Source organism: Alexandromys fortis, unplaced genomic scaffold (genome assembly GCF_014885135.2).
Source record: "Alexandromys fortis isolate MF-2015 unplaced genomic scaffold, M_Fortis_MF-2015_v1.1 scaffold_140, whole genome shotgun sequence".
Classification (NCBI taxonomy): domain Eukaryota; kingdom Metazoa; phylum Chordata; class Mammalia; order Rodentia; family Cricetidae; genus Alexandromys; species Alexandromys fortis.
Window position 1 is genome coordinate 2,974,357 of NW_026068048.1, and position 15,588 is coordinate 2,989,944.

The 15,588-nt window shown below is 52.9% G+C and overlaps 1 protein-coding gene across 3 annotated transcripts in view; it reads right to left on the reverse strand.

Annotated features, from left to right (window-relative positions):
- Positions 1-1,524: 1,524 nt before the first annotated feature.
- Hpn (hepsin) overlaps positions 1,525-15,588 on the reverse strand; it is a 17,321-nt gene continuing 3,257 nt past the window's right edge. For 2 of the 3 annotated variants that reach the window (XM_050118986.1, XM_050118984.1), the window contains exons 2-13: positions 14,573-14,768; positions 12,584-12,685; positions 12,454-12,495; positions 6,076-6,205; positions 5,873-5,995; positions 5,723-5,763; positions 5,304-5,469; positions 5,023-5,213; positions 2,627-2,722; positions 2,322-2,464; positions 2,040-2,204; positions 1,525-1,844 (exon numbers count right to left, since the gene is read on the reverse strand). In XM_050118986.1, coding sequence (XP_049974943.1) covers positions 1,806-1,844; positions 2,040-2,204; positions 2,322-2,464; positions 2,627-2,722; positions 5,023-5,213; positions 5,304-5,469; positions 5,723-5,763; positions 5,873-5,995; positions 6,076-6,205; positions 12,454-12,495; positions 12,584-12,685; positions 14,573-14,711 — 1,377 coding nt within the window. In that variant the 5' untranslated portion in view covers positions 14,712-14,768 and the 3' untranslated portion in view covers positions 1,525-1,805. The remainder of the gene's footprint in view (positions 1,845-2,039; positions 2,205-2,321; positions 2,465-2,626; positions 2,723-5,022; positions 5,214-5,303; positions 5,470-5,722; positions 5,764-5,872; positions 5,996-6,075; positions 6,206-12,453; positions 12,496-12,583; positions 12,686-14,572; positions 14,769-15,588) is intronic. The other variant, XM_050118987.1, reaches the window with a different exon arrangement.

The following is a 15,588-nucleotide window of genomic DNA, read 5'->3' on the forward strand; positions in this document are numbered from 1 at the left end:
TGAGGCTTTTGGGTAATCGGGTACTGATCCCCAAAAGGCTAGAACACTTCCCTCCATGTTGCTTTTGAAGGAATTTCTCAGGCACTTGAGGCTAACTGACAGTGTGTTCTAACGTTTATCAGTTATGACCTTAAACTCTCAGTGGTGAAGCATGCTGCTGAATCCCCACACTGGGAAAGCTGAGGCAGGAGGATTGTCACACATTCAAGACCAGCCAGGGCTACATAGAGTACCAGACCAGGCTCCACAGGGAGCTCCTGCCTCTGCACCCACCCATTCCAAAAAGGCTGGATGCAGTGGCTAGGCCCTTAATCCTAGCAATTGGGAGGCAGAGGCAGATGTGTCTCTGTGAGTTCAAAGCTAGCTTGATCTTCATGGAGAATTTCAGGACAACCAGGACTACATAATGAGACTCTGTCTCAAAAAGAAAAAAGTTGCAAAGCAAGCAAGCAAAATAATAATAATAATAAAATAAATAAATGTTAAAGAAGTCTTGAGAAACAGCATCTCTTGAGAACTTTCTCCTGCCACCGAGCAGAGCGCCCCCTTTTGGGCCTAAACCTGAAGAGCCTTAAGCTCTCAAGCGCCAGAGCATCAGCTCCCCCTGGTGGCCACCTGCACTGCCACAGAGCTTTGCAGATGCAGGGGAAGTGGGGATGCTGCACCAAGAGAAGCTGATACCCTGGACCCAGCCAGCCCCAAAGCTGTAGGGGCTGCTGAGGGGCGGGTGCTTCCAGCTATACTGACAAGTCACGTCGTCCACTCCCTCTCTGTCCCACAGGTTTTATTTCCTATTGCCCCAAAGCAGATGTATTTATTGTTCCTTGGACATCGAGGTCCACTTTTTCTGGAAACAGCATCTCGTTTTCTTTTGAGGACTCTCCCACAAGCAGCCAGCTCATGTGATTCCTGAAGAACCCCATCCCCAGGCAGCACTTCAGGTGCAAAGTAATCCAATGAGATCACGTGGCCCGACTGTTTCCTGAAAGCTGGGCCTCCTTGGGCCGTTTCCTCCCTTCCCCTTTTTGGTGTTCTCATGAAAGGAGCACCCCCGACCCCCCACTGGGCATCCTAACCTGGTCCACAGCATATACCCTCCCTTACACAGAAATGGGGTGCGTTTCTCCTGGTTGTGGGAAAGCCTGCTTAGAGATGAAGCTGACAGAGAAAATGAGATCTGAGGGGTGCTGGACTGAGCGTTGCCTAAAGTCAGAGTCTCCTGGATATTTAAAACCCTCCCCCAACCTCTCTCTTCTTCCTATTTATTTATTTATTTATTGAGATAGGATATCACTCTGTAGCCAAGGCTGGCCTGAAACTCACTATGTAGCCCAGGCTAGCCTTTAACTTGTGATGATCCTCCCAAGTGTCGGGATTAGAGGAGGGAGCCATCAGGACCGGTTTAAATATTTTCTCACATGGGTAGGAATCGGGGGTCCTAATCGCATCCAGATTTGCCTCCAGCCCTCTCTGCTACTATCAAATGTCCACATTGCTGCTTAAGTTTGTAAACGCAGAGACCCATTAATCAAAACCACATTTATTATTTAAAGAGTATTCCCACAGGGGCACCTGGAAAGCAGTCCCCCGAGGAGAGAGTAATATATACATGGGGTGGGGAGGTTGAGGCCGAGTGGCCCCAAGGCTGAGTGGGCCGGCCACTGTGGAAGAGAGTCCTCGGACCTGTGGACTGGGTCCATGAGGAAAACTGTTCCGTGTGAGGCCCAGTGTGGAGCCTACCATGCCGGTCTGGAGCGTCAGACCAATGCCGGCTCTGGAGGCGCAAGCAGCGAGATGAGGCTGGGTCAGGGCTGAGTCACCATGCCGCTGGCTTCGGAGTGAGTCTAGGGAAAGAGCAATGAGCTTCCAAGGTCTCAGACACTTTTCCCAACACTCTGTAACTACTGCCACCTCCCCAGAAGCCTTTGGGGACCCACCTGTGCGCTAGTGTGCCCTCTGATAGGTCCAAACACAGGTCTCCCCCAAACTTCTACCTTCTTTAATAAAGTCCCAGACAGTCCCACCCTAGACCAACTCACCTTTATGGCCTTGAAGATCCACTCTCGGAAGTCAATGACTTTGGTGTACACTCCTGGCTTCTGGGCCAAAGCACAGCCCGTACCCCAGCTTACAATGCCACAGAGCCGCCATCTTGATGTCCCTGAGATGCTGTCCTCACATACGAATGGGCCGCCACTGTCACCCTGGTGGGTGGGATGGGACACCTGGCTGGAGGCCGCCATGGCTCAAGCGGGGGAGCATTACCCTGGCCCCGTCTCTGTAATGTTGGCTCTGGGAGCTGCCCCCCCTGTGCCCCTCACCTGGCAAGCATCAATGCCACCCTCGGGATAACCGGCGCAGAACATCTTGGGTTTGATCTGATTCCCGTAGAAGTCAGGGCTGTTGCAGACCTCGCTGCTTATGATGGGGACCCGGGCCTCTTGGAGCACCACAGCCTGCTGGCCTGAGGGGATGTGGGTAAGGTGGCCAGAAAACTGGCAAACAAGTCCTCCCCTCCTGGTGCCCACCCTATGGCCTCGGGATCCCTTAGAGGTTCACCTAGCCTCCCCCACCCCTGCAGCCTCAGGTTCCTCTAATGGCGTGACTGGCGGGACCTGGAACTCACCGTAGAACTGTGTGTTGCCCCAGCCGGTCACAGTACAGACCTTGCCATCCACCAGGGCCTGTCCCGCAGCGGGGAGACACACAGGCTGAATGTATTCTGTGAGAGAGAATGGAGCAGCCCAGTCCCCACCAGACATTCTGTCCCTTGTGGGACGCAGCCATTCAGCCACCTCACCCACCACACAACCCCAGTACACCTTATCACTACCACCATGGAGCCTTCTTCATCCAGTGTGTGTGCGCCGCTTTCCCAAATCTTTTCCTTCCATTCCCAGTCATCCCAGGGAGCCGGGATTGACCTTTGCCTCAGGAAGGACAGGAAGCCACGTCACCCGTCCAAAGTTTCATAGAAGCCAATATAATCAGAACTAGAGCCTAAGGTAGCTCAGTTTCCCAAATTTGGGCTCTTAACCATGGTCACGGGACTATAACCAGCTCAGAGGCAGGAAACAGGAACACATGCCCTGCCCTGCCCTTGAGACCCTTGGCTTCTACCTGTCAGAAAACTCATAATAAACACACAGGCCTCCGAGGGCATTGGCTTCCCTAAGATGAAGTATCCCTGTGCAGTGCACAGCACACGCAAGCAGTCCTGGCAGCCCTCGCTGTTGCCATGACGCTAACTCAGCCTCCCTCTGCATCAGCAACTCAATGCAAAATGCAAACAAGGATTCTTTCCCAACCAGGGGTTATAGCTCAGTGGTAGAGTGCTTGCCTATAGTGCACAAGGTCCTAGGGTCGATCCCCAGCACTGAAAGAAAACACAGCATACACACAAAATAAGTTCCCTGAAGAAACCCTGCGGTAGGAAGTGGATGTGGTGTTGAAAACACGAATTGTTATAAGAAGTATAAACAGCAACAGAGAGGACTGTGGGAGAACGAAGTGAGTCCAGACTCGGGACACGCCAAGGCCGACGAAAGCACACTGTCACTTGGCAACAAGCCGACACTGAGAAATGTGTCCTCAGATGATTCTGTCATTGTGTGCAAACCCTAAGAGGCCCCTTCATGTAAATTAAGATGACTCTGATGTCACAAGGCCATCTTATCTCCACAGGACCACAGTCATATAGATGCTCTGTGACCAAAATGACCTCATGCAGCACACGGCTGTACGGAAGCTCAGCACGTTACTGTCCTTACTTGTTTACTGTTATCTAGTTAGTTAGTTACATGGGGCGTTTTGAGGAAGAGTCTCTCAAAAAAGCCCAGGCTGGCCTCAGACTCAAAGTCTTTCTTCCTCAGACTCCCTCGGTGCTTACATGGCAGACATGAGCTACATCAGCTGGTTCTCCACATTTATTTTTAAGATTTATTTTTAGGGGCTGGAGAGATGGCTCAGCGGTTAAGAGCACTGGCTGCTCATCCAGAGGTCCTGAGTTCAATTCCCAGCAACCACGTGGTAGCTCACAACCATCTGTAATGAGATCTGGTGCCCTCTTCTGCCCTACAGGCAGGATACTGTATGAATAAATAAATCTTTAAAAAATTTATTTGTATTTGTGTGTGTGTATGTGTGTGTGTGTATACCTATGGAGTTCAAAAAAGGGTGTCGGATCCCCTGGAGCTGGAATTAGAGACAGTTAGGAGAGGCTGGACGTGGGTTCTAGGAACTGAATGAGGGCCCTCCATAAGGATAGCAAGAGCGCTTAACCACTGAGACACTGCCCCATTCCCTCTCCATGTGTTTTAATTATGAATGGTGTCTGGAGGGGCACAGCCTTGCTAATGATGACTGCAGCTTCGCACAGCCATAATTCATTCGTCTCACAATTCTCCGTGTTAGAGTGGATGTGAGTTGGCTTTGGCATCTTCCCAGACTGGCACACTGCCACCGTGTTCCACTTCAGAACACTTTGTCTCCCCCAAAGAAACCTCAGATTCCTGACCCATCTGCAACACCTCCACCCTAACTGCTCTCCTACCTGGGTGGCCTATTCATTTACTGAGTGTCCTGTGTAGCCTAGGCTAGCCTAAAATTCATTGTGTGGCCAAGGCTAGCCTTGAACTCAATGCTCCTGCCTCCTCCTCCTACTGCTGGGGGAATATGCCTTCACGCCCAGGTTACTATGACCGAATGGTTCTATTGAGAAATCTGCGCACTGGTTTCTGTGTGACCATCTGTAGCCCTTCTCTTCCATGTAGAAAAGGAATCACCGGGTCATGGTGACCGACTCCTTTACGGAAGGAGGCTCAGATAGTTGTGTATGGCAGCCATGCTATCTAGCATTTATGCTTTCTAACCTTCACGGCTAATGCCCACTTTGTGCTCCCTCAAGATGGGTCTATTATCACCATGGAAACCTGAAGATGGCTCTACTTTGCTTCACGGGCCCCTTTATTGATCCCCGAGTCTCTGGGAGTCCCCAACCTGAAGCTGGGTCTCCGGGCTTACCGGTGAGAGGCAGGGGACTGGAGAGGTGGACCAGAGCGATGTCGTTGCTGTTCTCCTCAATGGTAGGGTCTCGAAAGGGAAGGTAGCCCCCATGATAGATCACAGCCTTAACCCCCAGCTGCACGCCATGGGGCGAAGTCCGGGCCACAGCGCCAGCAAACACTCGCCATCGAGATAGGACCCGGTTGCGCCTGCCAGGACAGAAGGCACAAGTCCCTGGGCCCGGCCTCTGCAGCCCTCTCTCCTGCCCCACCCTCGGTAGGACTGTGGGGAACACTCACTCTGGAAAGCAATGTGCAGCTGTCAGCACCCAGTCCCCGGACAGCAGGGATCCCCCACAGAGGTGGGCCCCATCATAACGCAGGCTGACCTGCCATGGCCACCTTCCCAGGCTGCTGTCCTGGCCCCCCACAATGCGATCCACTGGCAGTTTTCTGCGGCCACAGTCTGTGGAGAAGTGACCAGAAAGGCTCAGAATTGGGGAATTGACTTCCAGGGCATAGTCTATCTCTGGGGGTGGGAGGAGACACAGCCCTGCCCCAGCAGTTCATGGGAACAGGGCGGGCTCTCCTTAACCTTGGACATGTGGAGATCCTGGGCAGTTTGTGGGGACACTCCACCCTGGAGTCCCAGGGTCCCAGGGTCCCAGGGTCCCAGTTCTGGCCTGTATCTAGAGAAGAGTTTGAGGCCTGGGTCTCACCTTGACAGACGACAGTCACAAATCGGCCTCTAGGGCAGTCGCTGAGAGAAGACACAGGACAGGAGTGGGGCAGAGAGACAAGCCAAGCGACCAGTTAGGACGATATTTGGAGGCCAGGGGTCCAGTGCCACCCGCAGTCGCCCTGCTCACCACACAGAGATGACATCCAGCAACCTCTGAGCCATCGGCAGGCCGCCCTCGTCCACACAGAAGAAGCCCGATGTACCGTTGGCGCCCGCGGTTCGCACATCCAACTCTGAGTGCGCCAGGGCCCTGCACGGGGCTCCAGTCAAAGCCACCTCCTGCCCCATTCCATACCATGCCTTCCCCTCCCCCGAGGGCCACCCGGGTACCTGAGGAAGCCCATCTCCTCACAGCCGAGCCCTGCCACCCTGGCGTTGGAGCGTGAGGAACACAGCAGCCTCCACGTCCCCTCCGTCTTGTCAAACACCGCAAGTCGCGAGTCCCCGGGGCTGACCTGCACTGCAGGGTGACAGAACCAGGCCTGGGTCCTACAGCGGCCGGACAACAGCTTTCCTGGCTGCCTGAGGTCCTGAGGGCTCTGGTCCTGCACCCCTTGTCGCCCAGGGGTGGTATCTGCACCCACTACTAGGTGGGATTTCACTAGTGGGTCTCCCTCCCCACTGGGATACCCATGCTGCTGGCACTTTCTCGGAGGCCAGGAACCAGAGAAATGATTTTATTTGACTTGCGGAGAAAGCAGAAGAGGGAGAGAAAGCCCGCACAGGGCGTTCGCTGTGTATGAACACGCCCAGATGCAGCCAGGTTTGGGAAACCGCCAGAAGGGGTCGGAAACCCTTGGCTAGTGGGCCAGGTCACTAAAACATTTAAAAAGAAGAAGCAGGACATGGAGAAAAGGGAGATTAGAAGGGTCTGGCGGGAGGAGGAGCCAAGACAGATGCCTGCAATTCTAGCACCCAGAAGGTGAAGACTACAGGTTCATGGGTTCAAGGCCAGTCTGAACTACCTACCAAAAGGGTGGTTTATGGTGGAACATGAGCCTAGAATTTTCCAAAGGAGGCATTAGCAGGAGGCTCGTGGGTTCAAGGATAGCAGAGGCTATCCATATTAACTGGATGTGGTGGCATGTCTTTAATCCAGGCACTCAGGAGGCGAGGCTGGCAGATTTCTGTGAGTTGGAGGCCAGCCTGGTCTATAGCGAGCTGCAGGGTAGCCAGGGCTTGGTAGAAGGAAGAGGGAGAAGGGAGAGTCCAGCTATAGCGAGCTGCAGGGCAGCTTCTATCAGCCAAGCAAAACCTGGGCGGTGGGACTCAGTGATTCCAGAGTCTCCTTAGCTCAGTGGAGGACTTCCACTAGCCATCCCAGCACTCAGGAAGCCGAGGCAGGAGAATTGCCACACGTTTGAGACCAGTGTGGGCTACATATTTAATTCCAGGCCAGCTGGGGCTACAGAATTAAAAGACCCTGTTTCAAAAAATCAAAACAAAAATCCCCCGGCCAATTTATCATCAATAACTGGCAAGAGTCAGGCACAAAAACACCTGCTATGTCAGCCCTTGGGAGGCTGAAGCAGGAGGCTTGTGGGTTTGAGGTCAGTCAGGGCTACAGTAAGTCTCAGGCAGAATGAAGGATGGAAGGGAGGGGGAGGAGGGAGGGAAAGGGATGGGATAATGCAGGATGGGGCTATATCAGAAAGGGTGGTTGGGGCAGTCTATATGGCTGGCCAGTGCTCGCTGGCCTTCCCTCTGTCCTCACAAGGTCAGAGAAGCCCTCTTCACACCTGAGTCAGGTCAGACCCCCTTAGGGGCATTTCTTTGTATTTACCAAACACGTTGAACGTGCTGGGTACTATTTTAAGCTGTAGATAAATCACACAAAATTTCTTCCTGTATAGAGTGCAAAGCCCAGGAGGGCAGACAGATGATGAGCAGGACGAACGGCGGAAACATGTCCTGTGTCCACAGCAGAAGGGGCCACGGAGACAGGCGAGGCCAACAGAAGGAATGGGGATCTGGGGTGCGGGGGCGGAGCTGCACTTTGCTGGAAGTGGGCAGAGAAGAACGGCTTTGCAGGGAAGGTGCCGCATGAGCAATGAGGAGACACAGACGAAGGAGGTGAGAAAGATGCTGCGATCTGAGAGGGGACCGAGAAGTAGGCCAGAGGAACCAAAGAGCAGAAAGCGGAGATCTGAAGGATGAGGCGGGGAGTTGGGTGAGGAACAGCCAGGAGGCAGAGAGAGGATGGACAGCATGCAGCCGGGCCAGGACTGAGCTGGTGGTAGGGGTCACACACTGACCTGACTCAGGGATGCATGAGTTCCTTCTGGCTGCTGGTGGGGGCAGACTGTAGGGGAACTGGAGCCCAGACTGTGACCTCGATATGACAGGGACAGAAGCTAAACCAGCAGAGGGCAGCACAGGGACTACCGCTGGATTCTCGGAATATTTGGGTACAGGACTGTCATCTCACTTACTTAGGAACCTGACGCTAGTGGATCAAAGTTCAAATCCTGCCTGGACTATTGAGTGAGTTCAAGGTCAGCCTAAGTAATTTAGGGAGACATGTCTCAAAATGAAATGTAAAAAGAGGGCTGATGGCATCCTTGCTCAATGGTAGAGCCCCTGCCTAGAATCCTCTAGTGAGGGGCTGGGGGTGTGGTTCAGTGGTAGAGCCCCTGCCTAGAATCCCCCAGTGAGGGGCTGGGGTGTGGCTCAGTGGTAGAGCCCCTGCCTAGAATCCCCTAGTGAGGGGCTTGGGGTGTGGCTCAGTGGTAGAGCTCCTGCCTAGAATCCCCCCTTAGGGTCTAGGGGCATGGTTCAGTGATAGAGCCCCTGCCTGTATGATTAAGGCCTTTAGTCCAATCCCTAGCACCACTAAAAAAAATAATAAATTATATGCACATCTCACAGATGGTGCACTAAACATCAAAGGGTATACTTGTTCAGAGCAGACAGCTAACCAACCAACCAGGATCTGAACTCAGACTGCCCGCTGGCTCCTACATTCTCTTTTCGAGACCCCTTGCTTGGGTCTCCAAAGAATCCTTGTCTTTCTCCGCTCTGCACACACTCTTCCATAGCAAGACTAAAAGCTGCTGAGGCAGCTTGCTATAAATATGGCCTCCATCTCTGGCCTTCATCAAACACTGGCTGACAGCTCCACTGAGTGGTACCTACCATCCCCCAACTCCAGATACAAACGGCAACTTGGAGTCAGTAGGCATCATTCCTAACTGCTCAAGAGATTTCCAACCAGACGGGCATTTTAGGGGGGAAAAGGCCGATATTTTTATGAATATGCGTTGGGAAGGTACTGGAAGTAAGGAGGGGAAAGATCAAAGGTGGTTTTTTCTTTTTTTTTTTTTTTTCTTTTTTCTTTTTGGTCTCTTTTTGGTTTTAGGAAGACAAGGTTTCACTTGGTAGCTGGATTGGCCCGAAATTTGTGCTTTCTTCTCCATGGCCTCATATCTCAGCACTCTAGGAGGTGCAATTAACGGGGTCCAGGAATGGGCCAGATCCCCATCTCGGTTAAAGCTGTGTGTGTAACAGCCCTGGCTCTCCTGGAACTCACTCTCCATTGCAGACCAGGTTGACCATGAACTGTGCTGGGACTAAAGGCGTGCACCACCACCACCAACCAGCCAAGGTTGGTGCTTTTATACATTGGCTAGATGGTTTCTTCAATTTGCCTTTGTGCTTTTTTTTTCCCCTAAGGCAGGGTCTTGGTATGTAGCCCAGGCTAGCCTCAAACTTCCCATCGTTTTGCCTCAGCCTCTCGAGGGCTGGGATTACAAGTATGCATGCTTAGCTCCAACTCCTCTTTATGCTTATTCTTAAAGGGGAGATTTCCCGAGCACCTACTACGTGCCGCAGACAGCCTGACCCATAAACAAAATTCTCTGCCTCCCTGGAATGCTCATAGACTGCCCTGAGAGGGCCCCATTATGGTAGCTGGTTGGCCCTGGGGATGAGAGGATATTCAGTGTGAACTTTAGGAAGGCCTTGCTGCGGGGAGGGGAGGGGGAGACCCTTTGTTTACAGTTTGGATAAAAGCTGAGCCCTGCGTGGATAAGCGGGACAACTGTCTCCTCTTTTCCCGCCTGGGTCTTCTCACCCCCATCCCAGATGAGGACATAGAAGCTCTCAGAGGGCCACAGCTCAGAAATGATGACAGGGAACCCCAGCAGCAGGTGGGGGCTGGTGAGTTCTGCCTGGGAGAGAGGAAGGTAGAGCGCCTGAGATTGCAGCCTGTAATTCCAGTTACTCAGGGAGCTAAGACAGGAGATGTCCAGGTTTAAGGATAGTTCAAGATCAGCCTGGTTAATTTAGCAAATATTCTGTTTCAAAAAGAAAAGTAGAAAAGGGCTGGGGGTGCAGCTCAGCAGTAGAATGCTTGACTAGAATCCCCCAGTGAGGGGCTGGGGCGTGGCTCAGTGGTAGAGCCCCTGCCTAGAATCCCCCAGTGAGGGGCTGGGGCGTGGCTCAGTGGTAGAGCCCCTGCCTAGAATCCCCAGTGAGGCGCTGGGGTGTAGCTCAGTGGTAGAGCCCCTTCCTAGAATCCCCTAGTGAGGGGCTGGGGTGTGGCTCAGTGGTAGAGCCCCTGCCTCGATTCCCCCAGTGAGGGGCTGCGGTGTGGCTCAGTGGTAGAGCCCCTGCCTCGATTCCCCCAGTGAGGGGCTGGGCATGGTTCTACCCTTGCCAAGCATTTAAGCCTGAGTAGGACCCTGAGTTCATCATTGCTACTGCAAAGGAGGAGAAGAAGATGAAGGGGAAGGTGACGGTGGCACTGGAGAAATGGCTATTTAGGGAGCAAGGAGAAGCCCTGAGACTAGAGTCCAGAGAGATAGCCCTGCAATCCAAGGCAAACTGTGGGTCAGACAGGCCAGATCCTAAGAGTCTTTAGGGTTAGGATTCCATCCTGGTACCACGTGGAGCAATGGGGCCTGCTGATCTGTTGCTCGTCACTCGTTGACCTGTCCCAGCCCCAGTTTTCCCCATATGCAAATCACTGGGGTGACGGCAGCCTTAGACTATAGCCAGACCTGGGGTATGAGCTTTCACTGCGGCAATGAACTCAGCAGCTTCTCGACAATAACTGAGCAGGAGTCATACACACCCACCACATGACCGCCTGGGTCACATGACCTGAATAGAGCCTTACTGTGTAGTCCAGGCTAGCCTCAAACTCACAATCCTCCTGCCTCAGGTTCCTGAGCATGGGGAGATGTACGCTACCACGCCGAGCCTTGGCCTATCTACGCCTTCATTCTACATGAAAACATGCTCTTGTAGACTGCATGAGCCAATCCCATCAAGCCTTGAGGCTGGTCCCTGGCCTAGAGGTCAGTGTTTCTAAGTTCAGTCAGGGTGACTGAGTCCAATGCCAACTGTTCAGATTCTGGAATCTCGTTTCTTCGAAAAAGCATGCTCCGCTCTACCCTTGTTACCCCTTTCTGCTTCCCTGGGTCACAGAGAAGCAAGTTGGAGGTGGCCTTGGGGAAGCCTCATCCCTTCATTCCACTGTGGTTTCTGCCTCGTGTTCCTGTGGCTATTCCTTCCATATGCTCAGTCCCGCCCACAAGTCTGAAAGCTGTTCCAGACACATTGCTACCGGCCGCCATCCGTATAAAGGACAGATAAAGCCGCTACTACCTCAGAGGTTGGAGTCTAAGGAATGAATTAATTCTGTCCCTCTAGAATGAGTTTTGACCACACCCCCATGATATACATATGTCCATTACAATTGAAATCACGGTGGGAGGCCTGTGGTCCAGGGCACACCATCATACGGCCAAGCCTGTTCACCACATTCGAAAGGCCTTTAAAGTTGTATGTGTATGAATACATAAGCAAAAACTTAACTCCTCTCCTTGGGAGCGATGCACTTTGATAATTTCTAATCTTTTTCAGACTCTCTATGTGTGTGTGCGTGCGTGTATGTGCAGCAGGTACACATGCATGTTTGCACACATGGAGGACAGAGGACAACAGTGGGTATCATTCCCTAAGCACCGTCTACCTTGGCTTGGAGATAGGCTCTCCCACTGCCAGGAGCCCCAGGGATCCTCCTGCCTCTGCCTCCCCAGCGCAGGGATTACAAGCCTGCTCCATTATACTCTGCTTTCTCACTGGGTTCTGGGACTTGAACTCGGACCCTCATGCTTGCAAGGCAAGCACTTTGCTGACAGAGCTATCTCCTCAGCCTCATGGAGGTTTCAGTAAGGTGTAGAGATACACACCTGGCAATCCAGGACCTGGACGGTGGAGGTAGAGGACCAGGAGGTCCAGGGTCCTTCGTAGTAAGTTTAAGACCACCTGGGCAGCGTGAGACTTTTTCTCAACAATGAAATTGAGAAAGCAAATATTTGGAACTGCATAGAATACTCGTGGGTGACTTGTCTAGGGCTTGGATAGCAACAACACCCTTGGCGGGTAGACCTCGGAAGCTAAGCAGGGTGGGATCTGCAGAGCTTGGATAGGATCAACCGAGTCACTTAGACTAAAGCCTATGACTTGGGCACAGTGGCTCATGCCCGTAATCCCAACACTGTGAAGCTGAGGCAGGAGGATTGCCACAAACCTGAGGCCATCCTGGGTGCGTTCTAAGCCGGCCTGGACTACAGACAAAATCCTTTCTCCAATAGCATGACATAATACACGTGTCGATGTACAGCAAGTACAAACACAGTTATTAATCCTGAGAATACTCTGCACGTCCCATCATGCCCCTCCAGGGCCTGCCCTACTCACCTGGGTACAGCGGCTCCTGGTCACTCCGGAGGAGGATGGTCACTGTGGAGAAGGGAGTAGTGAGAGCAGGCAGGTTGCAGCCCTTGGGGGAGGTGAGACCTCAGGAGCTGGGGGAGGGAGGTGCTCTCACCAATGGCCCAGGACGCAGCCCCAATGCCTGTCAGGAGCAGCAGTGTCCCCACAATGACAGCCGCCACCTTGGGTCTGGAGCAGCATGGAGCCGTCCGGACACCTGCAATAGACACCAAGCTGGGGTCACTGCCAGGCCTATGCTTGGCACAGCAAGGGTTGGGCCCTGGGCCAGTACCCTGACAGGGAATGGAGAGTACCTTATCGGGCCTGGCCTGGGGTGCCTCGAGCCCCATTTCCTAGGGCCAGGCAGCTGGCAAGGCTGTCGCGCTCTCCTGTCGTGTGGATAGCCAGGTGTCTGGCTCCCCAAGTGTTCCAGCTGAGAAGGGGGTATGGCTGGGCCGGCTGCCACCTCCCTGCCTCCCTCCCTGGTGCTGGCAGTTACTCCTCCCCAGTGACAAGGCACTTCTGGACTTCCTTTACTTCTTCCTGCTAGCCTGTCCCCAGATCCTCTCTCTGCTAACTTTTCCAGAAACTCTTACAACTCTGAGGTGCCTGCGACCTCTGACCTTTTTACCCTCTTGGTAACCCTAAAGCCAGACCTCTCTCTCGCAAGACCCAGCTCTAACATCAGATTTGTCCCTGGGAGGTTGAGAACACAAGTTTTAAAACTTAGCTGAACTTTTGTTTTGTTTTGTTTGTATTTTGAGACAAGGTCTTACTACATAGTAACGCCAGCATCAAAATCCCCGTGTAGTCCAGGCTGGCCTCAAACCAGTAAGAATTTTCCTGATCCGTCCCCCCCCCCCAGTGCTGGGATAACAAGTATAACAAGTATGCACCACGGTCCACCATTCCTGCCCATGCTTCTGCTTCTGTTTTGTTGTTGTTCTTTCTCTTTCTTTCTTTCTTTCTTTCTTTCTTTCTTTCTTTCTTTCTTTCTTCCTTCCTTCCTTCCTTCCTTCCTTCCTTCCTTTCCTTCATTTTCTTTTCTTTTTTGTGTTTATTTGTTTTTGTTGTTGTTGTTGTTTTGTTTTGTTTTTTGGTTTTTCAAGAAGGGTTTCCCTGACTGTCCCGGAACTCACTCTTTAGATCAAGCTGGCCTCGAACTCACCTGCCTCTACCTCCTGAGTGCTGGGATTAAAGGTGTGCACCACCAAAACTCAGATATGTTTTTTGTTGTTGCTTTTTTTTTTTTAAAGACAAGGTCTCTCCACGAAGCTCAGACTGGCTTCAAAGTTGTGATCCCCCTGCCTCCACCTCCTGAGTGCTAGTGTGATGGGCATGTGCCACACCAGGCCTGGCAACTTCACTTTGAAATCGTGGCATTGGAAAGATGGCTCAGTGAGAGAGAGCACTTTCTGGGCGAGCATGGGGACCTGAGTTAGGATCTGGTGCCCATGTAGAACTCCAGGTGTGGTGGTGCACATTTGTGAGACCAGCACTGTGGGGCTGGCAAAGACAGGAGGGTGTCTTGGGCTTGCTGGCCATTAGCCTGGCTGCAGGAGGCTCAGTGAGAGACTCCATATCCAGGGAATAGGACAGAGTGATATAATATCAGGACACTCCGTGTCTTCCCCAGTATGTGCGCAGGCACCCACATCCACACACCATACTCGTACACATATATGCACATGCAAACACACAGAGAAAATAGAAATACATAAAAGAAGGAAAAAATTAAGATTAGTGACCTTACCCTTTCCTGACTGGGGTCTTGGACACGTGAAACCACCTCTGTGAGCCCCAGGTTCCCCATCTGTTAAATGAGCATGCACCTAGCACCCACTTTTAAATGACCCTAAAGTTCTTTAAATACATACTCATAGCCAAGCCACGGCTGCCACCCCCCATGTGCCCAGAGTTCAGCCTATAACTCCAACCACAACACGGTGCCCCTTTCCCCCATGGCTCTGAGAAGGTCAGTCAGGCATCTCCAGTGACCCAGCCTGCAGCCACTTCCTGAACCCTGGGCACACTGGGATCCAGATCCAAAGCATGTCCCCAAGAAGCTGAGCCACCTCTCACTATGCCATTGTGCCTGGCGTACAGCAGGTCCTCAACAAATGTTGATAAGCCATTATTGCTGTGTGATCACGGGCAGCTGTCACTGTGTCTCTGAGCCGCAGGGTATCAGTAGGACAGAACACTCCTCCATCTTGTCTGTTAAGCATTGCGGGCTTGGGCATCAAATGGGGCTTCTGAAAGGAAATGGGGAGACTCCTCGGGAAGAGATTATCTAAGACCTGCAAAGAGAGATACAGAGGTGCAGAACGGTGCCTTGAAGGGTGCGCCCAAGCTAAGACTGGCAGGCAAGACTGCGCATGCTCTGTTAAGAAGGCTGCAAGACCCAAGAGGCAGCCAATGGGCAAGAGCTGGAGGAAGGCTGTGGGAGGCCAGCAGCCCAGAGAGAACAGGGCTTTCTGTCTCAGTAACGGAGATGCTATGGACTGAACACAACTGCCAAGAAAGCCTTCCGTGGACCCCAACTTGAGTGAGGCCTCTGCAAGAGCCCCAGCCCTCTCGGTAGCATGGCTAGTGGTCACAGTACGAACTCAGCACTAGGAAGAGAGCAGGGAGTGGCTCAGGATCTTGCCAGGGCACTTCCTGTTAGTGGTTTAAGACAAGGTGTCATTTACAGAGGAAAATAGCTCAATAGTGCGTGAGAACTGGTCATGCCTGTCACCCCAGCACTGACCGCCATGCTGGGCCCTGGGGCTCCTACAGCCTCTGCACACCTTCCTCCTCTTTATGTTCACCACAACTGTGCTGGCCACAGCGTCTTTCAATGCCTGCCCCTCCTCCCCTTTCCCCGCAGTAGCCCTGTCTCCTCACCCTCATCCCAGGCCCTCCTCCCAGCAGCAGCCCTGTCTCAACACCCTCATCCCAGGTCTTCCTCCCCTCCCCACAGCAGCCCTGTCTCCTCACCCTCATCCCAGGCCCTCCTCCCCTTCCCACAGCAGCCCTGTCTCCTCACCTTCATCCCAGGCCCTCCTCCCCTCTCCTGAGCACCTCCTTCCTGCCCCCCTCGACCGAGGCCCCCATCCCATTCCCGTCACAGCCCCG